The 27,364-nt window shown below is 40.7% G+C and overlaps 1 protein-coding gene and 1 long non-coding RNA gene across 3 annotated transcripts; one reads left to right on the forward strand and one right to left on the reverse strand.

Annotated features, from left to right (window-relative positions):
- Positions 1–1,112: 1,112 nt before the first annotated feature.
- On the forward strand, positions 1,113–27,364 carry zfr (zinc finger RNA binding protein). 2 transcript variants are annotated; one of them, XM_083912303.1, is made up of 20 exons: positions 1,113–1,233; positions 1,395–1,476; positions 3,262–3,538; positions 4,355–4,493; positions 5,397–5,615; positions 7,545–7,780; positions 8,877–9,080; positions 10,049–10,367; positions 12,280–12,461; positions 12,560–12,679; positions 13,084–13,229; positions 16,259–16,412; positions 16,745–16,947; positions 18,438–18,588; positions 18,881–19,022; positions 21,066–21,163; positions 22,010–22,105; positions 23,328–23,439; positions 24,442–24,539; positions 26,274–27,364. In XM_083912303.1, exons 1-20 carry the CDS (start codon positions 1,197–1,199, stop codon positions 26,454–26,456), a joined length of 3,198 nt encoding a protein of 1,065 aa, XP_083768429.1. In that variant the 5' UTR covers positions 1,113–1,196; the 3' UTR covers positions 26,457–27,364. The 2 variants fall into 2 exon arrangements, 1 of the variants encoding a protein (XP_083768429.1); XR_014593171.1 differs by lacking the exons at positions 21,066–21,163; positions 24,442–24,539; positions 26,274–27,364 and having other exon boundaries at positions 23,328–23,367.
- Positions 14,562–15,457, reverse strand: LOC310946021. Its single transcript, XR_014593172.1, has 2 exons — positions 15,109–15,457; positions 14,562–14,832 (listed from the first exon to the last, which is right to left on the reverse strand). It is a non-coding gene; the product is annotated as an uncharacterized lncRNA (long non-coding RNA).

Consider the following 27,364-nt stretch of genomic DNA (forward strand, 5'->3'; position numbering starts at 1 on the left):
AATGATAAGAATTTAAAAAAAAAATGCAACCGGCTTATCATCTGGGGCACATCATCAGTAATATATCTCATTCTGTCACAGCTGTTATTACCACTACTCATCATTGATCATATTTACCACCATAATTATTATCATTATCATATTCTATCACCTAAATTGTGCTTGTTTCTATTATTCTACTATATTAACTGCCATAACATATAAGTCATATTCACATTACTATAGATATTATTATAGTTACTGTTACTTTTGTGGTTGCTTGCATCTCTGGGACTGTCTCTCTGTCGGTCTTTGTGTCTGTCTTTGTCTCTCTCTGTCCATCTGTCTGTCCTTTCTCTCTTTCTCTCTCCTTTTCTTCCTCCCCAACCGGTGCAGACAGATGTCCGTCCTCCATAGAGCTGGGTCTGTACCACATTCCTGCCTGTTAAAGGGAAGGTTTTCAACTCCACTGTGTGCACAAGATTGCTGCTGCTGCTCATGGGGGAATTGTTGGGTCTCTGTAAATCATAAATAATTCATGAGTGTGATCTTTACCTTCTCCATATGTAAAGTGTCCTGAGTTAACTTTGTTATGAATTGGCACTATAAATAAAATTGAATTCAATTGAACTGAATGTCTCAAAAGGCATGTACGGTCTGAGTATTTAAGTATAATAAAGATAGTAGACGGGAACAAATAATATCAGTAGAAATGCTTGCAGGGCTGTATTGTATTTAAAGTGTAGTGCAGTCGGGTAGCCAGGTTGGTTGGCTCAAGCGATCAGCCTGCTCCATGTCAGTGAATCAATCAGGGTAACCACTCATTTCAACTAAGAAATTCACTTTACAACAGTATTTAACGTTAGCCAGTCTTCATCTGCCACCTAGTGTCTCAAGATCGTAGTCACAACAACAAAAAATAATTCCATTTTTTTTTAAAATGGAAAATCAATACTTTTTTGTCTGTACCCCTCAAAACGCTCCGTGGTTGTATTTTTTTTTAAGAAATATAGTTTTTAATAGAGATTATACATATTCAACCTCTAATTAGTATAACCTCTTTGATAACACCAGAAACTGTGCGCGTCACACGGTCACACAACGGCCCTGCTGCAGCCCCTTCTTCCGCGCATGCACCAACACGGCATTTCCGGGAACGACATGTAATATAAATACGCTGGTCTAGTACTCGGCCGTCTGTTGAATTGACAAAACCAATGATTCCCATATGTCCAGTTGTGTCCTTCACCTATGGTGAGTATTGTTAAAACCGTGAATATCATTTGATAAGCTAGAAAGACTCCAGTCACTTTATAAACTTAGAAGCAATATGAAGATTGAGATGTTAAAGGTTAGTCCTTGGACCTGCTGCTAACTGTTAGCTTAGCATGATCCTGTGTATCTGTCCTCCGCAGTGCCCAGCCGGCTTGGTGAGGATGCCAAAATGGCTACCGGCAATTACTTTGGATTTACCCACGGCGCTGCCGCCCAGTACAGGTAAGGGGACCTTCGATAACTGGCTCCAACATGCTGCACAATTTTTCTCAGCTCAGAAGGGAGTGTTTATGTGTGCAGGTATGTACCGTGTCTGGTTCCCACTGCGACCATTGTTCAAGCTGGGGGAGGAGGAGGGGGGAGGGGGCGTCATCAGTGCTGCAGTTCAATACCGGAGTTCACGCTGGAAATTGCACTGCGTTGGAAAAAACGGAAAGGCTGCGTTCATGCTAGGGGCAGCACGGTGTGTTTTTGGCCCGTATGCAACTCTACCATGCCACCATAAATCACAACTTGGTAGAGGTTCGCCATATCATTCAAAAAGTACTGTCCATGGAAATCATTGACTATGGTTACCTTTGTCCTTAACTGTTATATTAGTAAATCATCATTTTAAGGGTCATGGAATGTCTACTCACCCCCAGTTTTTCTCACCATCTTCCCTTTCTCCCCGGTTCTGAACCCAATGTTCATGTCGTGAAAAAAAACATGCTGTGGAGGAAGCCCTGTCTCAGTAATGCATGCATAAGACACCAAAAACTAACAATACAGTGGTGTAAAATAGATTCACTTATGTAAACTGTGAAAGTTGGCCAGTGATTTTTCCACCCGCAATGTACACATTTACTGTACATTTCTGTGGCCAGCACGGTGTGCATTTACGTTGATATTACATTGTGGCTAAAGGTGAGCCAAATAAAACGTATTTGTCAGAAGAATGAGCATGGAGACTGTCTTTTGTTCCAGTGTTATTGTTAGTCTGAACACTGGCCTAACAGTTCAGGGGTTCAGAAGGGGTTCATATGAAGTGTTGTTTGACCAGAGTATACCGTATATCCATTATTCATGTGATGTTTGACCATGCAGCCAGCAGTTAAAAATGACGAGGCATACTGGCGCTTTAAGGGTGGGGTTATACTACAAAATGACTTGTTTGTACAAGCATCTTGCAAAGCAAAAGTGTTACATACATATTTGAAGGCAGTATGAGAAGCTGTCAATCATAAAAAGGGGCACTAATCATTTATAGAGGGGGACAACAACGCACACTTTCAGACAGTCACTCCTGGAAGATATTCTTGCGCTCCACTGTGTCTATATTTTCTATCTTTCAGGCTTGTGTCAGGTTTAGGCTTGTGACACCATCAGCCTGATTGGTGCAACTTGACTCAATTAATTATTAATTATACCCATCTCCAAGAAATTACAAAAGCTTGGAAATGGAACTCAGAAAACATAAAATATCTTGGGGTAACCCTATTTTTGCCATATTGAGTGAATGCTCAAAAAAAGTGATTGTGGATCTGTATAACCTCAGGGCAGTATGATCCTGTTCTAAGACTGGAGAGTTTACTTGGCTATGTGTGCTGCTGCCTTCATCTGTAGCAGAATGGAGAGCTGCTGCAGGCTCTGCGCTGAATCAGAAGCATTGTAGAGTGGCAGCCACATTACGGCTGGAACACGGCACCACCGCCCCGTAGAATCTAACCATAGTCCTCTCCCCCTGCTGTATGTCCTGACAGTGCCACTCAGAGCTAATCATGCTAATTGGGGAAACCACCAACGTAGTTTTTCATCTGTGTGACTGGCTATTACTCTAAAACACACAATTTAGCACCATTTTCCTTAAGGTTTTTTCAATACCTGGTAGGACTATTTTTCATTTTTTCAATACCCAGCTCTGCACCACTAGTGTCATGGTGATGCTATCATTGTGTGAAATCGAGTGATGTCTACAACCGTCCAGCTAGCCTGACATTTCTCTCTTGGTTTGTTTTGCCCTACCAGTCAGCAGCCAGCTGCCGGGGTAGCATACACTCATCCCACCACAGTGGCGAGTTACACAGTTCATCAAGCACCTGTGGCAGCCCACACTGTGGCGGCAGCCTATGCTCCCACAGCAGCTACAGTTGTAGCCAGGCCTGCGCCCGTCTCAGTAGCAGCTGCTACTGCTGCAGCTTATGGAGGATACCAGCCAACCCACGCTGCGACTGACTACGGCTACCCTCAGCGCCAACCTGAAGTCCCCCCACCACCACCCCCAGTCACCTCACAAAACTACCAGGTACACCACAAGTTACACAACTGGTTTTTAGCATTTTGCATTTCAGAGGGTGGGGATGGGACGCTCTGCCTTCATAATCTACAGAGGACCATGGGTGTAATTTAAATATTCATACAGCATTCAGTTATAATTATTTCCATTGGATTCCATTAAAGAATTAATTGATACGGGTTCAATTAAGTTACATTGTAGGTCCTATCGCCCACCCCTATGCTGTAGTAAGGACTCTGCCTTGATTGACCAATGAAGGGATGATGGATTTTTTTCCCACACCAATATTAGGGCTATTTCAACTAACTTCCAGGAGCTCCGTTGCTCCACAAAGCACAGACATCCAAATTACTTTCAAAAGTAGTCTGTTGTTTGAATAGAGGATACATTTAGCATTGAACTACGCTCATTGTAAGTAAAATAAAACCTAAAAAGCAAATACGTGTTCAACAAGCATTAATATGTAAACATCCTACAGCAGTAGGAAATGTTCGGTTTAATGAGCACTATGAGAAATTCAAGCTCCATAACGTGGAGCGCTGTCATCACAGCCACGGCATCTCAAATGACTTTCATCAGACATTATGACCTGAGATATTTAAATATTTCGGACTTCCACAGACTTTAATTACTGGATGACATGAGCTGAGCTATGGTTCATTTCCTGAAAGGCCTTTGATCCAAACTGTTTTACAATGTGCCTCTCAGTCACCCATCCACACACACGCTGCATTGCAAGCAATTTGGGGTTCACTGTCTTCGACGTGTGGACTGGGAACCAGAACTCCTAACCCTGGAACTCTGTTTTATTGGTTTCCTTTGCAGGACTCTTACACCTATGTTCGGTCCACAGCTACTGCTGTAGCTTATGAAAATAAGCAGTATTACCAACAGCCCACTGCTACAGCGGCAGTCGCTGCTGCACAGCCACAACCCAGCGTGGCAGATTCCTACTACCAGACAGGTATGCTAAATCCATTCAATTCATTTTCATTCTCCTTTGGATCCATTCATATGAGATAACGTGTCATCCTGCCTCTCACCATTATAAGTGATTACCGTGCAAGACGCAGTCATGGAACTTTACAGGTGTGTAGATGAGCTCACCACCACCACCCACACTTTGTCCCTGGCCCAAATTGGCATCGAGGCTGTTGTGATGCCTTCCAAAGATGGTCTCTAGTTTTATGCTGCACACAGCACAAGTGTTTTCCACACAACAGTTGTACAGCTGGTTACCTTGCTGAGGGAGTTCAGCCCCGTCACCTGCAGATGTTCATCTAACTGCTTATTGGAGCCTCTCCAAGTTCCTCCTTTGCGAAAATGAATCAGTCAGTGCTAATCGTGGTGACTAATGCATTGAGTTTCTGGTGGCTGCCTCACAATAAAAAAAACGTTTTAATGTGAAGCAGAGGAAGTAGGTTATTTTTGCATCAGTAGTAAATTTATACAGTTCTGCTATGTGTAAATATGGCAAGCCGTAAGCAGTAATGCTGTTATCAATGTAATAAAATTTTGCTAGATTACATGCATTCATCCTTTTCCTGTGAATCCCTTGTATGTAGCAGACTCCACTACAATAAACACTCCTATAATAGAGAGAGAGATGGTTGTTGGTCAGCTGAACAATCCGCCATTAGTAGTTCTGGTTTCTCATTTTTGTTTGCTCTATATCTAGGGCTTTCCCTGACTAGCATGGTCTGGCTAAGAGACAAGTGTCCCACAGCAGCGTCACATGCAATTCTCGAATTAAGGCCAAAACATACACGTAGTTAGCAATTTATTTTTACAGTGCTTGGTCAACATTTTGCTGTACATTAACAATGATAATCTGAGAGGTATGTATATGCAATTTTGTATTTTTTAGCCCCTAAACCAGGATATAGCCAGGGGGTATCGTCATACACCCAGAGCCAGCAGTCGCGACAGGTGACAGTGATAAAGCCGGCTGCTCCCAGTCCAGCATCATCCACTTTCTCCATCTACCCAGTCACCTCCACTGTCCAGCCTGTGGCCGCTGCCCCCTCAGTGGTCCCTTCTTACTCCCAAAGCCCAACCTATAGCACAAATGCTGTCACCTACTCTGGTAAGCTTTAAATGTTGGTTTATAGAGTATGATACAGAAATTGGTTCACTTCATCCACAATGCTAGCCTTGCGAGACCATCCTGATCTCTGAGCTCCATTGTATTTTAGTCCAAGATCAGTCTGGTAACTTGCGGCAGAGAAAATTTGGAGAAGGTTGCCCAAGTGACCGAACTAATCAGCGTTGGTTTTGCGGCAACTCGAAGTGTGACCCAACGAAAAGCGACTGTTCAGTGTAAACAACATGATCATTCCACAGATGAGATGGGATGAGCGCAGCTATCGAGTAAGCTGCTTGCTAACTCTTTTTTTCTCTGTGATCCTTCTATTGGATATGGACCGGGCACCTGAAATTGTGCCTTTTGATCCGTAAATTCCCGTTACACACACGGCAAGTATCCTTTACTGTCATGTTGTTTACTATGCCTTGACGCTCTTAGTACCTCATGCGCTTTGTTGATCTGATTGGTTGATTTGGCCTGTCTGACAGATGATTCAGCCACCAGTATTTCCGCCTCTTTCCAACAGATCTCCAACTGAGAGTTCCTAGATGGATATGCTGAGCAAATGCGAATTATGCTAATCAATCCATCTGGCGGAGTCAGGCTACCACAATGCATCACCAGTAAAAATACAGAGTATCTGCAGCCTGTAGAGTCTTAGCACAGTGGTGCTTTGGGCTAAATGCTCTCATTAGCATGCTAACAAGTGCAAAGTGACAATCCTAACACGCTGATGTTAAGCAGGTATAATATTTACCATCATCCTCTTAGGTTAGCACCATAGCATGCTTATACTGGAATGAGGGTAAATTTGGCAGAAATTAACTGCGGTTGAGAAGAGGAATGAATATAGGTGCCGTGACAAATTAGTGAAAGGCACCTGCGATTTTTAAGCCAAAAGTCTAGGGAAACACTAGATAAAGTCTACGCAATCTGCAAGAACTATAACTGTAAACTACAACAGCAACACAGATATGCACATCCACCTCATTCGCCATCGTCCCGAGTTCGTCTCGGTGGAGAAAGCGGCTGACATTAGCACTCGTAGAAGTCAGTCAACACTTGATTTAGTTTTTAAAGCAAAGCGTCCTTTAGCGTCTCCAAGGGCTGCGAGTATTACCAAGTCTATTGCTGTGTTTTTTTGCAAGTACCTTCGGTCGTATAGTGAGGCAGGGAACAAAGGTTTTGACCAAATGCTAACAACACTGGAACTATACGAAATACCGACTCAGAGATAATTCACAGATAAAGCTAGTCCAACATTGTATTCAGAGACGAGAGCAAAGGTGGAGTATTTACTTCAATCTGCTGAAAGAGCTGCACTTACCCGCAATGCTGCTCACTTTATTAGACAGCAACTGGGAGCTGCAAGCGTGCGTACTTCAGACTCAGGTGATGCACGAGAGTCATACTGGCACTTAATGGTGTTGAAGTGTTACAGAAGGCTACAGAGTGGTCAGTGTGTGGTTTTTAAAGGGGCACTATGCAATTTGTTCTGCATTGTTTTATGTGCGATTAGCCAGTTGGTAATGCCTACTGATGAATCCGATAAGCTTTTATGTCAGTTCTCTGACTTAATACATAATGACTGCCTTATTCCTGGTAATTTTCTTCTTCAGTTACACAGATATCTTGATAAATCTATCGTTTATAGCAGATATCAAGTATCGTGATAATATCATTATCGAGGCCCAAATATCGTCACACTATTGTATCATGAGTTTCTTGTATTGTTCCACCCCTAGCTTTAGGGATTTGATGTTCCCCACAAGATGAATTGTTAAACTTGATCACACTGACCTGTTCATGATTGTTCAATATATTGGTTTATGACCACATACCAGCAACACTATAATTCCCATCAACCTTACCTGTGCTGGGTGTAGCAGTGAGTAGGTTCTAAGTCGGCCTTGCCTTATCCCTTCCCAGGAACCTCATACTCGGGCTATGAAGCAGCAGTTTACTCTGCAGCCTCCAACTACTATCAGCAGCAACAGCAACAGAAGCAGGCGGTGGCAGCTGTAGCAGCAACAGCAGCATGGACGGGGAACACTTTCACTAAGAAACCCCCCTTTCAGAGTAAGCAGCTTCGGCCCAAGCAACCACCCAAACCCCCTCAGATCCACTACTGTGATGTCTGTAAGATCAGCTGTGCCGGCCCACAGGTGAGTTTAATACAGCCCATAATGACACCATTTGTTTTAAAGTTTATGGTTGTATGAAGTATTTATCAATAGTCAGTGTGTTACCTACAGTAACAGTACTTTGAAGAAAAAGACAGGAGTACTGACGGAAGCTGCAATGAAATCAAGTAGGATGCACCTAATTATTGTATAAGTGTATTTTAAGATGCAGTATTGTTGTGGCGAAAAGCACAAAATACCCTGTCGTATTGGCTTTGGTCACCACAGTGTGTACATCTTTTCTCATCTCCATGATGATCCACTTGAAGCGATAGAATGATTTAAAGTTTTGAGATGAATTGGGCCTATAAACTATAAAGTCAAGTGAAACTTTATTTGTATGGTACATTTGAAACAACCACAGTTTACCAAACTGCTTAACAGACGAACAAAACCAACACAAATGAATACAAGATAGTAAAATAATTGCAAAAAAACAGAAGATGAGCAGGTGAGCTGTTCCAAAGATAAGAGGGCAGCCACACTAAAAGCTTGGTTGCTATTGTTTTTGTGTCTGGAAACATCCAGGAGCATCTGATTGGTTGAAAAAAAAAACAAAGCAACAAAATCTTAAAATCAATCCTGAAATTAACTGGAAGCCAGCAGAGGGCTACAACTGGTGTTTTGTGATCGCGTTTTCTTTATCCAGCAAACCCAAACAAACCTCACCTTGCTGTGAGTCAAGTATACATATCTATATCTGTACTCATTGTGGTCATAGAGTAGTCTGTCTAGTCATAATTACTCTTACTGTCAAGAGTGCCCCAGCCAGGTGGCAGGATCTGGGAAGCTATTTGTATAGATAGGTGTTGAGTACACCCTGAGCCAATCAGCTATTTGAAAATCCGCTGCAGAGTACACAAAATAAGAAGAGCAGATTTGATTCTATTAAAAAAAAGTTTCTCTTTAGCTTCTAAAGCATAGAGTAGAGAAAACCTTGGATGAAAGTAGATTATTTGTTTTTACGTTTGTTGTCCCTAAATCACATTCAGTAACAAAATCATTAGTGTCCCAAACAAATTATTGTCAACCAGTATGACTAATGGCTTCGTCTTTCTCCAAACATTGAATGCATAAGACATACAAAGAGCATCTGGAAGGCCAGAAGCACAAGAAGAAGGAAGCTGCACTGAAGGTTTCCCAGAGCTGCACCAGCAGCGGTAGTGGTGGAGGGGTATTGGCCCGCAATGCTCAAAACCAGCTCCGCTGTGAACTTTGCGATGTTTCCTGCACTGGCGCAGATGCCTATGCTGCCCACATCCGTGGAGCCAAACACCAAAAGGTATGGATATGAGTAGGAAATTGCATATCTACCCTGAATCAGTTATAAAGTGGTATTAATCCTTGTTGGGTGGTATTAACGGATTAGACAGCCCTCGGGTGTAGCTCCATCTCTCTTTGAATTAGGGATGGAAGAGGAAATTGTGAAATACTGTATCCCAAAGTCAAAGTTCAAATTGTTTTTTATTTTTTGTCTATGCTCATAGAGTTATAATTCTATTGGATACTGGACTCGCATGGATGAAAGATAGGCATACGACCATCCACGTAAACACCTATGGACAGTTAAAAGTACAACTAGCTAAACCTGCATATCTTTAGTCTTTAGTAGGAAACACATGGACACCTTCAGATCATGTTGGGGATAACGGGGACAGAAGATGAACTATAAAAACAAGAAGATAAAGTGTACAATCTAAGGGTCGACCAATAGTTTTGTATTAGGACTGTTACTGATTATTATCAGCCTCTTTTGATTATTACTAATCAAAGATAACCAATGTTCAGAATCGATATATCGCCTATATTTGAAGAAAAATTGCAGTCTTAAGCCCCTTTCACAATGTCTTTTAATAGTGGGGCTGTTGCGCCTTTATTAAGCCTCGCCGTCTGTGTGAGAGGCACAGATACGGAATTGGGGACAGATCTGCTAAGCTTCTGACCCGGCAACGGAGGTAGTCACAGAGCCGCAACACCACCGAACTGACAGCTGTGTGAAATGGAAAAGCTGGCAGGGTTGAATGACAAGGCAACATTGCGAGTAGTGAAAGTTATCAATAACTCATAGGCAGCTGGGTTCATTGCACATCAGCATGCCTGGGTTTTAAATGTGTATATACGTATAGAACTACAAAATCTGAAGTAATAGTTAAAACCTTTTTAATTTATATAGAGATTGTATATTTTGTAATTTGTAGTGTTCTGTGTTGTTAGTATGTTAAATGGAAATGTTCTTTCTGTGCTCTCCAGGTTGTGAAGCTTCATACCAAACTTGGTAAGCCCATTCCCTCCACTGAGCCCAGCATGGCCACTCAGACATCTTCCTCCACTACAGCTGCTCCCAGCAAGACCACCACAGCTACTCTGAGCAGTTCCAGCACCACTAGCTCCCTGTGTGTGGCTGTCTCCTCCAGCCCTGCAACCAGCTCCAGCACCCCCTACCTGAAACCTGTCAATGTAGTCAGCAGTGGTATGGCAGGTGTCAAGAACCAATTAGCCAACAACCTCTCTGCTGTCAACTCTGCCTCAGCTGGGAAGAAAGTCAACACCCCCAAGATAAATTTTGTTGGTCAGTAAGCACACACTGAGGGTACAGAACTTGGCTTCTTTTCAGTATTGTAGTGCTTTTTTTTTTTTTTTACTACCAGAGAGCATGCGCATTATTAAAATGTTACACCTTTTCTAAGGTTGTGTAACCTACTGTGACGAAGTATTCCCAATAGAAGTCAACCGTGTCAAGGCATTTACACAACGGGGTAGTCTTTTTCCTGCAATTAACATGCACTTCAATATTTTTTTTACTTTCACACAGAACATGAATATTGCCGTGTGAAAAAGTGACGTTATTTTTTCGGCTCAAGATACATTTTACGGGTCTTACCTCATTCATCTATGGATCAGACAGAAAACTATTTTACTTTCAACCTCGACAAAGGCAACACAGATAGCTTCACTTCTTCCTTTCTTACCTTTTCACAATAAAAGCTGTAGACACACACTATGTAGTTAACTGTATGCCAGAGGGAACTTAAATTAATTCAGAGCGTTTCTCTAAAAAACACTCAATATCTTACAGTAGCTCAGTTTTAGCTTTTCCTGCTTAGGGACTCCTCCTGAGCTGCAGTGAATATTGAAACCTTTTGTCACACATTCGCACAGCTTCCGGTGTGAATAATGCCGCTGTCATACACTCTTTCTCCGCCATAATTCAGTCTTTTACCACTCTTTAACAACTACCAGAAATGTTAAAATGGAAGTTTTTTTCTTTCATGTTAGTTCATGAGTTGAGCCACCTTAAAGGTCAAAACGATAACAAACTCTTTGTTTTCATCGTCTTTCTTGAATTACCTTTTTAATAATGGGCGGATCTTGAAGTGCTTAAAAAAAACTATGAATGTTAACTACATTGTTTAAACGCCAACTATTCAGAGCGGCAGCACTGTACCCCTGCTTATTTCTCACTTGTTTGAATTTTTTTAATTTTTTTGAACCAGTAGTAGTAGTATAATTCTGCTTTGTTATTGTTCAGGAACATTCCTGCTTATGAGACATACAGGTTTCAGTTAGTCCAGTGCTGTTGTTCATAACATATGAGTGCTGATAAATGACAAAGGAATTTGAATCTAAAATGACACAGATACAGCCACAGTGAGCTTTTTGGTTTTTTTGTGCCGTACTGTGTTAACACAGCTCGAATAGTGTTGTGGTCGTTCACTGCAGGATAAAGTATCCTACCCTTATCAAAAAACTCCCATTGGTTTTTTGTCGTTTTTGTTTTACTGCATTACTTTTTTCTGCTCCTCACTACACTATATCACTATGTGATACCATAGACTGAGGTGCGCCAATATCCAGGCTCACAATACATTTGTTACAGTTGTAAAAATAGGCAGGTATCAATGATTTTGATGCTCTTTCAAATGCATATTTGGTTGCCTTTTTTTTATTCATATGGACACTTAGTTTGTAGCAAGAATGAGTGCATCCCGGTGCAGCCAACTGGACCAGAAATGTCTGGTTTCATTCAAGCCACTTGCCACAAACATGCCATTTCTATGTTGTGAATGTTTAAGATGAAACAAAGTTTAGTGATTTCATTTTCAGTACTGTTATATGTTCTGCACATTAGGCTAGAATATAATCACGTCAAACTATGTACTTTCTTATACTGTAATAGCATTGATTTAAGGCACTTTAGTTAAATTAGGTCTTAGTATGATTCTGTTTAGGAAAACAATCCTTTGTGCAAAGACATTAATCAGTCCCAAGAAAATTGAGTTGTCAGCTGTATTATCACTGTATAGGTGGTGGTAATCCACCACATTATCCCTTATGACAACCACCAAAAATAAATAAATAAATAAATAGATAGAATGGATAATTCCTTTTTGCAGTCACCTTAGCAACATTTTTTTTTTTTTTTACCAACTACTACGTTTAATGGTCTATGATTAAACAACATTGTCATTTCTTGAACGCAGGTGGAAATAAATTGCAGACCACAGGGAAGATGGAAGAGGCCAAAGTTGAAGCTTCTAAACCTGCAACGCCCTCTTCCGCCACTCATGACCCCAAGACTGAAGTTTCCGATTGTCTGTCCACGTCAGCCTTGGCTACACTGCAGAGCGACGTCCAGCCTGTTGGTCATGACTATGTTGAAGAAGTAAGTTTTGACAGACCAATGCATAAGCTAGAGCCAACCTATACTTACCAAGCAGAAATGCATTTAAATCTTGTGTAATTTGTGTAACGCCTTTCTAGGTCAGAAACGATGAAGGCAAAGTCATCCGCTTCCATTGCAAGCTGTGTGAATGTAGTTTCAACGATCCAAATGCAAAGGAAATGCATCTGAAAGGTCGCAGGCATCGTCTGCAATACAAGGTTTGTAGCTGACCTGTCTCTCATGCTCCACAGACTTTAAATATATTCTGGTATGTTCATCAGGTGTCTCAGGACTTTTCGTTTTCTGCTCTGAGAGTAATGTGCATTCGGTCTTAGTTTACAGTTGTGGGTAAAGTGATTCTTCTTTATACACAGATACTTTGTCCTCTCTCCTTTATGGTGCACACACATCTGATCTAATCTCTTTAATGCTCTACTGTGAGGTGGAAGTCCTAGTCCAACTATCTGCCAAATGTTGAGGGATGACTGAGATGCTTGATAAATAAAGCAGTCTGCTTATGTTTAAGTCATTATTTTTCCTTTATTAACAACTTACTGAAGAGTTTATTTCTATTTTCTATATCACACCCATGAATTGGCTTTTTTACATGGTTGTTTTGTAGAAAAAGGTGAACCCAGATCTCCAGGTGGAGGTCAAGCCAAGCATCCGAGCCAGAAAGATTCAGGAAGAGAAGATGAGAAAGCAGATGCAGAAAGAGGAGTACTGGAGAAGAAGAGAGGAGGAGGAACGCTGGAGAATGGAGATGAGGTATGGTTCTTCTTGAATAGGTATTCACAGAGGACTGTTTAGGTGTTGGTTAGTTCACCTTGGGTCGTGGGTAAGAACACACAGGATGCTCTGATATACAACATTTATCTTGACTCATATCCCAGGTGAACTATTCTAACTGATTGGTAATGCCAGGCCTCGGAGCAGGTGGCTGTGGCTCCAGAAGACTGCCATTCTCTCCACATTAAAATCGCGTAAATCACGCTGTCCTTGCCCACTCCCACCTGAAACCTCAACGGCAAAATAGTGAGTGAATATTGAAACTGAAAAAATAATCCTGTCAGCTACCACCACAAATAGAATATAATGCTTTGGTTTTTGGTTTATTTTTTTACTGATGTATTGAATTGGGTATCTGCAATTGTGGAATCTTTACTCGGTGCATTTACATGTAGATCAATAATCCGAAAATGGTCTTTCCTCGGTTAAGGGAGTAATCAGATTATTGAAGTGAGCAAAATTATAGAACAGTCTAGCTTTTTATTCTTTCTGCTGATGAGAGGTTTGGTCACTGCAGAGTGGGCTTTCAGTCCAAAAAGTACCCATTGAGTCTTTTCATAATCCTGTCCTCTGGTGCACTTGTTTTACGTGAACGACCGGCCTTTTTGAGGGACTTAAATTAATCTGTGTCCTTGTAAAGTTTCAATCTTCTTCAAATCACAGAGTGTGAACGCCCAACCTCTCCCTTTGGTCTTCATCTGGACAACCTGCTGTCTTAGGGTTTCAGTCTCCTTAGAGCAACTTGGTATCTTGTAACCAGGAGTTTTATTTATTTATATATATATATATATAATCTGGCACCTGGGCCCAGTATTTCAAACGTGATCTGACAGGATTATCCTGGTCGGATTGGATTAAATCTAGATCTGATCTGAAAACTGGGTATTTCAACACAGATCAGGAGAATCCTGATCCTGAAGATCAGGGTTTCAGCTCTGGTAATCCAATCCTCCCCTGAATCCAGATAAAAGGCTGATTTGGGTATTTCAAAAGTTAAGTCAGATATCTGGATCAACTTGATACCAAAATTTCAGGATCATTTGAATCCCACCTCAGAGGTGGATTTGACTTGGATTGACAAACTCTCAGCGCATACTTCTCCTAGATATTGTTACTCAAGATGTTTGTTACACTTAAGTGTTAGTGTTGTACTTCTAACAAGTAATTTAAGTAATATCAAAAAATGTAAAGCATAGTAAAATTTTTGACCACACTGTAAAACTGCTGTAAATAAAATTACAATTATTTCTCAAATTCTAGTTCACCAAACATTGTAACTTGCATGTACCAAAACAGAGAAAGACAAAGGAATGCAGGGTCCAAACAAAGTTTTATTCCAACAAAAAATAATGTGACCACTAAGGACCATGCTATTTCAAATGTCAAGCTGTTTCTCTAACAGCTTGATTGTTAATTCTGTCTCTTTTTGCTGAAGCAGCGTCAGCTTAATTTGCCGTTTGGCCAGTTCAGTCTGTTTGACTGCCCTTTCGGTCTCCATTTTGAGGAGCCTCTCATAGGCTTCCTCATCCCCGGCATGCCTCTTCCGTCGCCGTCGCTCTGGCGCTGGCTCTGGCCCCCGTGCCTGATGTGGTAGATGGATAAGTTTATTGGTCACATGCAAAGCTAAAACCAAGGTTTAAAAACAGTGTAGTGAAATGCAAAAAAAAACAAGCTCTCACCAATGTTGGAGAGGAATTAGGATGAAGAAATGTTTCTAATTGTGTCACTGACCAATACCATGAAAGTAATGCCATTACAAATTTAAGCAGTTTCAAGCACTTTATTCAAACTCCAATTACTTGAAAGTCTTAAATGTATCAATACAATTAAAGCATTTTCAAGGATTTCCAGCACTCACCCTGTTGTAGCTGAGTGGTCCATGGCTGTGAGTGGACTCTGAAGGTAGAAGGTGTATGAGTATCTTAATCCACAATCCCAAATTGTATTTATGTAGCCTACACAAAAACATGATATCATCACCAGCATTAGGCTACTGTAGCATTCTGAACCTTCTGAACAAACCTTGTAGTTAATACTCAAACTGTGTTGCGTTGTGTTTTCTAAGCACTGAGCAGGTCTGTACACAATGCAGCCTGCTTATACTGTAAATCTGCCGTGTTGCAAATGACGTGACGCTAATGATAGCCGCTAATGATAGCCCGCTAGCTGCTTAACACACAAGTCAATGGAGCCGCGTTAGCTCCCGTTAGCACGGCCGCGTCTCAATTAGAGATCGCCACGGCCTGCTTTTAATAAGGTGACAATTCAAATAGTTGGCTTGCATGATGTGTTGGTTGCCGTTCGTATGGTATTAAAACCGCTACACAATAGACGACAGTTAACTTACACTTTTGACGTGAAAGTCGGCTCTCTGCTACTCCTTTCATGAAGTAGTCCACCATGTTTCAGATCCCGGAGGCGGAGACTTGAGATTGGGAAATCCATATCCGGCCAGGTAGGGATCACAGTGATCCGACCTGCCTGTGTTTTGAAATACTCAGATAAAGTCAGCAGGATCACCGTGATCCATGACTGAGAAAAGGAGGATTTCATTATCCGGATTATTCTGATCCAGATTACAAATTTTGAAATACTGGGCCCAGGTGACAATTGATATATATATCAATTGTCACCAGGTGCCAGATTAACACCAATAACTGGGAGGGATCTGAAAGTGTTCTTTATTTTGTGAAAAATAGTGATCAAAATTAGGTTTTTGTTGAAGTGCCTTGGTTATTAAAAAAATAAAATACAATTCTGAACATCAAAAAATAACATTATTTCAGAATAAATCAGGTATTTATAATTTTTCTAAATTAACTAATTATCTAATTTGATCTCCACTGTATAGCAAGGATACAGCGAGACTGATCTGCAATACAGAAGGTACAGAAATGGGCTAAACCGTTTAAGAAACCCTTGTACCATGGAAGAAAGCAGCTTAGGTCCCACATTCTATAGAAAGCTGAGTTCCACTGAAGATTGAAGCTTTGGCTTTATATTTTCAGACGTTATGAAGAAGACATGTACTGGAGACGTATGGAGGAGGAGCACCACTGGGATGACCGACGACGGTTGCCAGATGGAGGTTATCCACAGGGGCCTCCTGGTCTACTAGGAGTCCGGCCCGGCATGCCTGGCATGCAGCCTCAGGGTCCTGTGGTAAGGCTTTATGATTGTGCCCAGGGGTTTCAAAACTATTAATTTTTACTAGTTTCCAATAATAGTAGTCGACTAGTTGTTATTTCACGATGAGCGTTCTAGGTAACGATGAATGTATTTTGTCATGCACAAAGGTCAAGCATTCTACTGTGACATGTCACACTATGTAGGATCACAGATTATAGCCTTAAAAGACAATTAATAGTACTTTATCTTATGTAAGCGCAATAACCTCTATCACACATTATTCGGCACAAACACTGTTTGATGAAAAGACACACATGCAACCACTGATTCTGATTTAAACACATATTTGAACGTGTGTCTTTCAGCCCCAACGTCGGCCTGATTCTTCAGATGACCGCTATGTTATGACCAAGCATGCAGCCATTTACCCCTCAGAAGATGAGCTCCAGTCTATCCAGAAGATTGTGTCAATTACAGAACGTGCTCTCAAACTGGTCTCAGACATAATAACAGACCAGGACAAGACCAAGGAAGAGGACAAAGAGGAGAAAGATCCTGCTAAAGACAGGTACTGATTGCAGTAATGTTGGTTGAATGGTTAGCTTTCCTTTGTGTAGAGATACAGTCTACCAAAATGTTAAAATACTTTTAAAAGAACCGTTAACGTCCAAGTTGTCTACGGTCTTTTAATCATTTAGCCTTTTTAAAGAGGCCCTTTTATACTAGTTGGTCAGCTACAATAGGTTTAAATGCTTTGATCTTTAAGGGCGCACTCACACTGTCCGTCCGTACCGTGCCCCGTGCTTTAGGGTACTTGTCCCCCCCTCCCTCTCGCCCCACGGCCCAGGCCCGTTTGTACTCAGACCACCTGGGCCTCGGCGAATGCATCTTGCCTGCCTATACGTCATCACGCCGTAACACGTCACACGCATTGATTGACATCATCGCGATGCGTCGCTTTGTTTACAAATCTTTCCATAGATCTCGGCGTTTTTGTGCGTCTTGTCGACTGTTTTTGAATATTTTCATCCGACCAAATCTGCAGTAAACACTCCAACTCCGCATCACACCAATGTGAACCTTTCGCCGCCATTGTTTTAAATGTCCACGCATGGTCCCTCCTTCTTTTTTCTATGTCCGAACAGGCGTACATAAAATGACGTCAGAATTGCCGTAGGCCTCGTGCTCGTCAGCACGCTCGTGCTGGTACACGTGCAAACGGGCGTGGTACGGTTGCACTCACACTGGTCAAACGACCTAGACTTAAGCCTTGAAACCTGTTTGGGCACGGTACGGATGGACAGTGTGAGTGCGCCCTAAAAAAACACCCATGCAGCACCTCTGTGTGGCAGTGAACATTAAGACTGAAGCGGTTCTTGTTGTTGTTCTGTTTGTTGAAATCCCCCCTCTCCTTATTACACCTGCAGCCCGCTCACTTCTAATTCATTCTTACGAACACTCAGGAATGAATATAAGGGGCTGTCCATACGAACGTGGGTATTTTTGTATTTTTGTAACCGCAGTCCGGGGTGAACTTTTTGGAAAAGTCCGGTTTCAGCAGTTATGTGTGGACGGGAAAACTGAGGAAAACCGCAATTTCTTTTTCTTTTTTTTCCTTTAAAAGTGTGGTTTCAAAAATACCTGTTTTCGTGTGGATTAGGCCTAAATTTATTTATACTTGCCACTACACCCAGAAAAAGTTCTATTTGACTCTTAAAGTTGATGGGTTGACCTCTGTTTGTATTATGTGATCTAGATCACAGACCATACAATATGTTGGATAAATGTAGCTAACAGCAGAAGAATGTGAAATGTTGCGTCGCTCATCTCATTTGGCCATTCTTCTTAACACACCCTTCTGAGTGCTTTTAAATTTGGCTGTCTAATTTGGTCTAATTTTTTTTCCTCTTTCAAGTTGTAATATATATATATATATATTTTATTTTGACAAAAGTCTTTATTTGGTTATATGTGACTTCTCAAAATGTTAACTAATTCATTTGAATTGTTGCTTGTTCTGGGATATCTTCTCTTCCCGTCTTCCTTGTGACTGTCTAGAGCCCTGAAAGGAGTGATGAGGGTTGGAGTCCTGGCCAAAGGCTTGCTGCTTCGTGGGGACAAAAATGTCAACCTGGTCCTGCTCTGCTCTGAGAAGCCCACCAAGGACCTCCTCACCCACATTGTGGAGCACCTCCCCAAACAACTAACAGTACTATCTTTACAAATATCACACCAGACTTAATTTTATTCAGTGGCTACTTTAATAGTTACCCAGCTCCATGCTTTCTGAGACATTGTTTTGCCTTTGATTTAGTTGTAAACTCTTCTGTGCAGAAGGAGAGCACTGTCATTTACTGTGACACGAGATGTGACTCCAGCAGTATAGATGATCTCAACTAGCTATGCTTTTTATGTTACTTAGAAATTACTGTCAGCTAGTTGTATGTACAATAGACTTTGACATAATTTCAGTGCATTTGCATCTACGCCGTTTCTTACAGATTGTAACACCAGAAAAATATGAAGTCAGTGGATCAATCCAGGAAGCAGCGATCATTCTGACATCCTGTACCGAGCCAAAGATGCAAGTGACAATCACACTGACTTCACCTGTCATCCGAGAGGAAAATGGCCAGGACGGAGGTTGGGAAACCCATCACAGCCTTTCCCATTGCACCTCCTTTTTTGTCTTTCTGCTATCTCTCTCTGAAATCAGTTTCAATATGTTTGTCGACACCCTGAAGAGCGCTGTCCTGCTGGCACTCCACAAACATTTTTGTTGGACTTTAAATCAGATTATCTCACAACTTACTCTTCATGTATGATTCATTTGGATTTCAGAAAACAGAAATGATTGACAGGGCAACCAAGGAAGCACAAGCTCATCATATTTGCTAGTTTTAGATGTGGTCTCTTTCCTTCAGGGTTTGTGGTGCACAGTCTATGGGCCTGCACAAATTTCATTTTTTAACACCACTGAAACTGTTTTTTAATTAAACAAGATGGGAGCCTGTGAGAGATCCCCAACTTAGAAAAAGTATTAATTGAGAAAAATAACTAATTATGCTGGACAGATCACTTCTAGTATGAAATGAACCTGAGATGAAAGAGGAAAGTGCCAGCAGTATTGCTCTTAGGTTTTTTGCTCTTACCTCTCAAAAGCTATCTTTATCCTTGGGAAAAAAAGCATGACCAGTGTTTGCATTGTGTTAAGTCGAGTTAATCCCAGGTGAGATTCTGTTTTGTTTCCTGTGTTCCAGGGGATTCTGTTTCCATGTTATTGTAGGCTATAATCAATAGGAGGCATGCATTACAGTATCTTTTCTCCAAATTTCCTTTGAGACGAGGAGACAAAAAAGACAAGTCCTGCAGAAGATGACCAAATAGACACCAGGAGGCTCTTCTGTTCCTCAAGTTTAATTTGGAATTAATTGTGCAAATATGTTTGAATTTTGCAACCTTTTCTCAAATCCAGATTTGGCAGAGGGAATTGGATGTTATTTTCCCACAGGAAACAAATCTTCCTTTTGTGTACTGGTGAACAACAGTTCACCATGCTGAGGTCCCCTGTTCTGAAGTGCTCCCCTGAGTTGATTACACACATAGGACTCAAAAATGAAAGTCTTTTGACAAGTTTTTGTCGTTTTGATTTCACTCACAATGGAAAGATTAGGACAAATCATTTGAAGATGGCCCATTTTCTCTTTTGAGTTACTTGACAATGGAAAGACAAAGATGAACCATTTTGTTTTGAAATCCAATTATTTGCAATGAGTCTTAGGGGAGTATTGTTAAAAGTTCAGGTACAGAAGGCTATGACAGAGGAATCTTTGGTTGGACCTGAGTACAGCCTTTGGTATACAGTGATTGTTGGGGTCTTATTCAAACCTACTGATGTTAGGTATGCATGCAGTGATATCCTAACCCCTTTTGTTTGCTGGTAGTTTTCATGTTTTTTTCTCTTCTTCAGCACCCATTGCTTCCTCCTCCTTATATTGGTAGTAATATTTAAACATTTCAGCACAAAGACTCCTTTGTTTTCTTGAACAAAAAACAACAAATTGTCCAGTACATTGTCTCCCATCAGAGGTTCAGTAGGGCCCAACGGCTTCGGAAGGATTTTTGACCAAGGTTTTCTCACACACCAAAAACTTTGCCACACCTACTATTGCCAAGCCACTTTTTTATCAGGTCACTCCCTATTAGCCATTTATCTCTGCACCAAGTTCTTACTAATAACCATTAGCCATGGAATCCCTCCTCTGTCCCACTGCTTCAACAAATAAAATCTATTAAATTAAAAGATTCCATGGTGCTTACTAAGGTACTGGTAAACTTTACAACACAATTGCCTGATAAAATGGTACTGGCTTCAAAACATGTGAGCCTAAACCCAAGTAATTTAGCTAGATTGGTGCTTTCCAAACACATCAGTGTAGTCGTTGTCAGTGTTGAGTCAGAAAATTCTCATAACGCCGTACACTGTAAATGTGTTTGTATTCACATTTTTAACGTCAGTAGTTTTGTTTATTTGTTTTTTTTATGACAAAATAAGCAACCAATTGGCGGTTGTCAGGGAAAGAGACATTGGTATGTGTGGCAATGTGTTTGTTCTTTGCCAGCCTCGCTGACCTGGTCAAACACCCATTCCTCATCACCATTTTGACACTTCAAATCCATTTTTAGATGTAACTTCGGGTATGGTGAAAGACCCAGCGGACGTCTTGGACAGGCAAAAATGCCTTGACGCTCTGGCTGCTCTGCGCCACGCTAAGTGGTTCCAGGTTCGGAACATCATTTTACTTTCTTATTGTAGCCTTATGAGATGCATATATATTTGTTTATTCATTTATTTGTGTTTTACACATTTGATTTTCATTTTATAACAATGAGGAAAACTATTACTATTTGAAGTAAAAAAAAAAATATTCAAGGATGCCTCCTATTACAAGATCTGGTTATATAATGTCCATGTGTATTGATTATAAATTTTAGTTTATTTGAAGCTCTCATATGAAAAAAAGAAAACAACTCTAGCAAAGAATTGGCATCCTTGTATTACATTTTCAATTTTCCTGCATTATAGTTCCATGTAATTCCATAAGGCTGCACAATAACTTGCACAAAGTTGTGCCATCAAGAAGTGCTTTCATGTTCAACGTTTGTACTGTTTTTATTCTATATATTTTATGTAGAATAGGGATTGAGAGAAAAAGGAATATCTGAGTAGTTTCCTGTGATTCTGCTACCTGAGCAAAAGCACAGGCAAAGTAAAGCAGATTTCCTCTGCTCTTTCAGTCCCTATACTCTCCTTTCAGGTGGACTCTTGTACTTTAAGTACCTGATTGTGAGATACCTGGATAAACCAGGGGTCAGGGTTTAGAAGATGACAAGTTTTCATTTCTTGTGCATCTTGCAAACTTTGAACTCCCTTACTAACTGTGAGGTACAAGACTACTGGGAATGGCAGCTGATTGCAAGCTCTTGTGGCTCATACACACCTCAAACTATACTCAAGCTTCCATTATGCACAGTAGTGTTTGGACCTCTTTGACAGAACTGATTCATTTGTTCGGTCCACCTCTTGTCACTCTTGTTCCTTCATAATCCTAACTTTATTGCATCAAAAGGCTAGAGCAAATGGACTTCAGTCCTGTGTGATCATCATCCGAATCCTGCGAGACCTCTGTCAGCGAGTTCCTACATGGTCATCCTTCCCAGGATGGGTAAGTGTGGTATTTAAACATGCCTATAAGCACTGGTTGACTTTTGGCTGCTCCTACCATTTTTCATTAACGGCCAACGACGGCTGGAGTGGAAACTCTGACGTGTTAGCAATTTAAGAAACTCTTCTTTGGTCTTTTTTGACAACATTAACTTGCACAGGAGATCTTTTTAAAAGGTTTGTTTCCCAGACAGGTCTCCATAGCTGAAACAACCCTAATTTGCATGTGAGTTGCTCAGTCATTTGTTAACTCTGTGGGAGAACAGGCCGTCTTTTCTCCTGAGAGAGGCCTGGTTGCTGATTGGATATAACTCAGCGGGATGTGACCTGTGGTCGAGAGTAGACACTTTTATCCAGTGGTGAAGAAGAACACAGCAAAGAAAATGATCTGTGCACGTGCATCTTTGCATGGGTTAAAATGAGTGCTGCAGTGGCCGGGTGGAATTCCTGTCTGTATGGCTGTCTGTCTGTCTGATCTTTGAGTTAGGTTGTTAGAAATCTCAGAACCCTTCCTCTCTGACGGCAAATGCGCCTCTGTGGTCAACAGCTAATATTCCAGGACTGCTGGTGTAGTCAGCGGATATCCGGCCCAGACTTCTGAGCAGTGGTCATTGTTTACAATCACTATCAACTTGAGACACAAGAACGTAGTTGAAGTTGAGAGACAGTATCTCTATAAACAGATACCTGCATATGAATGCAGATAAATAATATTGAAAAAGTAAATTGTTGGCAGATGGATTCCATGATTACATGATTGCTCTCCACACTGTCTACCCACATGTTCAAATGTGATTGGTCGGTATTACTTGGACTAAAGACAGAAACCAGCCAGCTTCTGCTACCCAAATCTTCTCCTGTTGCATAACGATTCTACATTCATGCAGTACAAGATCTGACCTGTTCTTACACAGTATTCATTTTACACTACGTGTATCTATTTCTCCACAGGCTGTAAACTAACCCTCGTGGGCTGACTGTGTGCTTGTTGAGCTTTCCCAGAACATATAATGCTGGGCCCGTCTGAAATCCATAGAATATCAGCAGCTATGTTAGGGATCTTTTGTGCAGTAAGATGCAGTAAATTACTACTGAGTTCAACTATTAAACAGTTACTGTAATTCTAATGTATTCCAGCTTTAAAAACTGACTGTTGTAATGCAAGCGGAGGTTGTGTGTATCTGCCAGGCGTCTGAGCTTTCTTCACTGTTGACTCTGTTCAGGCCATGGAGCTGCTAGTTGAGAAGGCCATCAGCAGTGCGTCTGCCCCCCTCAGCCCAGGTGATGCACTCAGACGTGTCTTTGAATGTATTTCTTCTGGGATTTTACTGCCTGGTAAGATACTGTTTTTTTATTTTCCTATGCACTGGTTGTTGTTGTACTTGATTAGAGATGTTCTGTTAGCCTTTTTTTCAGCAGCTGTATATTGATGTGATATCTATCATTGTAAGCCCTGACTCAGTGTTAACATTTTTGTAAAACATTAAAAAATAAAAAGCTGAGAAGGAACAAGAAAAGTGCTCTCTAACAGATAAAAAAAATATCAGAGGAATAGGCCTTTGTGTCCATAGAAAGTTTGAGAACTTTGATTTCAGTTCATGAAAAATTGGAGCAAACACAAGTGTTGCGTTTATATTTTCTTCAGTGTTTTTTCTCCAAGTGTGGACCGTTTGGATGAAAGGCCATACAACCACAAGGGTGTAGTTGTAGTTAGCCGAAAGTTAGTTAGAATAGGATAGAAATACTTTATTGATCCCAAGCTGGGAAATTGCAGGTTGTGATTGATGATAGTATTCATATTATGTTCTGTACAAATAAAATGTTCTATATTCAGGGTTCGTCATGTGCTTGAAATCCTTGTAAATGCTTGAATTTTAATGTTGTTTTTGCAAGGTTTGAAAAGTGCTTGAAAATGCTTAAATTTCTAGCTGCATTTCTTTCACAACAAATGGCTGTAGAATATATAAATGTAATTATTTTAAATTTCTTATCCTTCTGGTATTACGAGATTTTACCTACAAGATTTTAGTTAAAAATAATCATTTTCAATATGTATGTATTTGTAGATATATTGAATTTACCAAACCTGAATCAGCAGAACCCTTCCAAAAAGCTTGAAAAGTGCTTGAATTTGACCTTGGAAAAGGTGCACAAACTCAGATGTGTGATCCAACTTCATGAAAACATCAGGCAACGCTCGATCATGTGATTTATTTAATTTGTGTACATTTGTAATTTTGGTGCATTTTCACACTTTCCAAGTCACCTGTCTGCAGAGGTCACTGAAAAACATAAAGAAATAAAACCTCATCTAATGCTGTTTCATTCCCTTCATAGGTGGGCCAGGATTGGTGGATCCCTGTGAGAAGAAGGTTGTGGATACCCTCACGTCTATGGGAGAACAACATAGAGAGGACATTACCTCCAGTGCCCAGGTACCAGCGCTTCACTTCTACATCAACTGTCCAGCTGATGAAGTCTTTAAATAGGAGAAAATGAGTGGAGAAACTCAACCTGTCATGAATGCTCTGAATCCACAGACATTCAGATAATACAGCAGTTTTTTAAGGATTTAGATGTTAAAGATGCCCTATTATACTAGTTTTCAGGGCATATTTGTATTTTTTTGGGTCAACTGCAATAGGTTTACATGCTTTGATCTTTAAAAAACATATTTCTCATGTCCATTGCTGCAGCACCTCTGTCAGGCTCTGTCTGAGAAAAAACAAGATGTTGTAAGTTCAAATGGAGATATGGAGTTTTTCTCATAAATAATATGGTGAACAGCACAAATAATATTTACACACTGTTGCTGTTATCGATGCCTCCGTCAGGCAGATTGGAGCACAGTTTTAATCTTATCATATATCACAGTTTAATACAGTCTATATTTTTATGGTTTTAGTTCATTTTTATTTCCAGTGTTTTTTATTAGAAATGAAAAATCTTTTTAGATACAATCGAATGGCTCATAAAAAGGCATGCCATAATAGTGCGTAATGACGCACACCTGTTAGAGGATGTGGTGCATGGAAGGATCGGAGGGAGCAGATCTGCAGAGATCAAGAAGATTTTTTGACAGATGAGGACGGCAGCTTCTGAGCCGCCCGCGTCAGACTGCTGCTCACTGTTCTCATGCTCCATTTGGATCTCTGGGAACAGGGAGATAAAGGAGCGCTGTCCTGTTGCTCAAACGTAGTGGGTGCTGGTGACTGCACTCATGTTGCTCTCAGAGAAAATGCTTTCATTCTTCTCTTTTCATTTTTCTTCTGACTCTGCATGAACTCTGTCTGCTTCACGTCTCCACTCTAGGGCCGTTTTGTCTTAAGTAATGTGCCCTCCAAACAACATGTTTTTTCTTTTTTCCATCTCTCCACACCAACGCCAACTTCGCATTGATTGTGGCTCTTTTTGTTTTTCTCTCTGTTTGTCATGATGTCAGTATGAATGAACATTCATTTGGGGCATTTCATTGACTAGTGATCGGCATCTATGGGCGTGACATGAAGCTGCAAAAGCTGCGACCCATTTAGAGTTGATTGGGATTTATTAAGGGAAACCGGTGTATGACATGCATGCGCACTGTTTTATAAATGGCAATCTTTTTATGCACACACATGTCCTATGTTTTGTCCATACACCACAGTTTTAGAAATGAGGCCCCTGGCCTTCAGTACCAGCTGCTGACATAATTAGTTATTGTCCTTGTGTCAATATCTATACCTTGGAGCAAGCGTAAAATCCCAAGTCTTATGATGCAATATAATATCGATTCTTTGGACGATATTTGCTGATCTCAAAATCTGCGCCATTTTTATTGAATTCAGCGGCCTGTGGTCGATATGACACGATCTGCCCACTTAACACATCACTTTAATGTATATCAACTCACTAAACTCACACTAAAATCTATATTTATGAGCTATTCCACACATTTAAATGAAAAACAATCCATAATAAATATAAAGTGGGAATTTCAAAATAAATATTGGATAGTTGATCCCTGAATTGATATCAATCCAGGTCGTCGGACTCTACTTTGTACCAGCTTTTCACCAGGATGTCATGTGTCAAATGAGTTTTGGTGATTAGTTGGTGTTCTCGTCTCTGGCTTTCACGAAAAAAGTCAATATTTTGTTTTGAGATGTTCTTTCTGTGTTTCTGTCCAGTTTGCCCTGAGGCTTCTGGCTTTCCGTCAGATCCATAAGGTTCTGGGTATGGACCCTCTACCACAGATGAACCCTCGCTTCAACATCCGCAACAGCCGCAAGCGTCGCCGTGACAACAGTGATGGGACAGACAGCTTTGAGGGTGAAGGCAAAAAGGACAAGAAGGATTATGACAGTTTCTAAGTTTCTTGTCTTTTATCAATCTCATCTCCATAGAAAAGATACTAACACGTTATATGCGCTGTCTCCTGTTTTCTGGCTAAGGCCCAGTGTTGCTGTTGTTTCTTTTCCTTTCCAAGTTCCAGATGTATCAGTGTAACTGCAGCCTCACTCTGCTCTGTATTACACAAACAGAGATGTCCATATGTATACTGTTTTAGTTGTAGATTTCTTGAAGTTGGGGTTCAGGCCTGTCATGGTAGATCACGCAGTTTTGACAATGTGCTTCTTAAATCCAAGTGTTGACAGTGGTTCCATCAGCTGAGCTGGTTCTGTTTGATTTGAAGCTGTGGGGCAAGGTGCAGATCAGTGACTTGTCAGTGTTGGGGATCAGGAGCATTGCATCAGCAATGCTAATGTATGCCTTCAGTCATCTGTATAGTTGCATTTAGAGGTGCACCGTGTTGTTACTATTGTAAAGCATTCATTTGGCCAGCACAAATTTCAAAGTTTTTCTTTTCATTATGGATAACTGTGCTTAATGCAAGTGATGTTTGATGCTGTGGTCCTGTGATGTCTCAGTGCTAGGCTACACGTAACATAAAAAAGCTCCAGGGCATTGCACAAAGATTCAGAAGTACTTTAACTGTTGATAGATCTTTGTTCCTAGTGAAGTTGTCAGCCTTAAATGTGGTTTTCTGTCTTTTCATTTTCATATATATGGAAGTATTTGTATAACCTTTGAATAGATTTAAAAAAAAAAAAAATGCTTTTGGTTTGTGGAAAAAATGACCATGTTCACGTTGCGTACTGTTTGGGGTTTTACAATTTCATTTTCTTTGTTAATGAGAAACTTTGTTGGCTTGCTTGCTTTCTAACTTAATTAGGTGCTAAATTTTGTTTAATAATGGAAATGAGAATAAAATTTCTGA

Source organism: Echiichthys vipera, assembly GCF_963691815.1.
Source record: "Echiichthys vipera genome assembly, chromosome: 4".
Lineage (NCBI taxonomy): Eukaryota > Metazoa > Chordata > Actinopteri > Perciformes > Trachinidae > Echiichthys > Echiichthys vipera.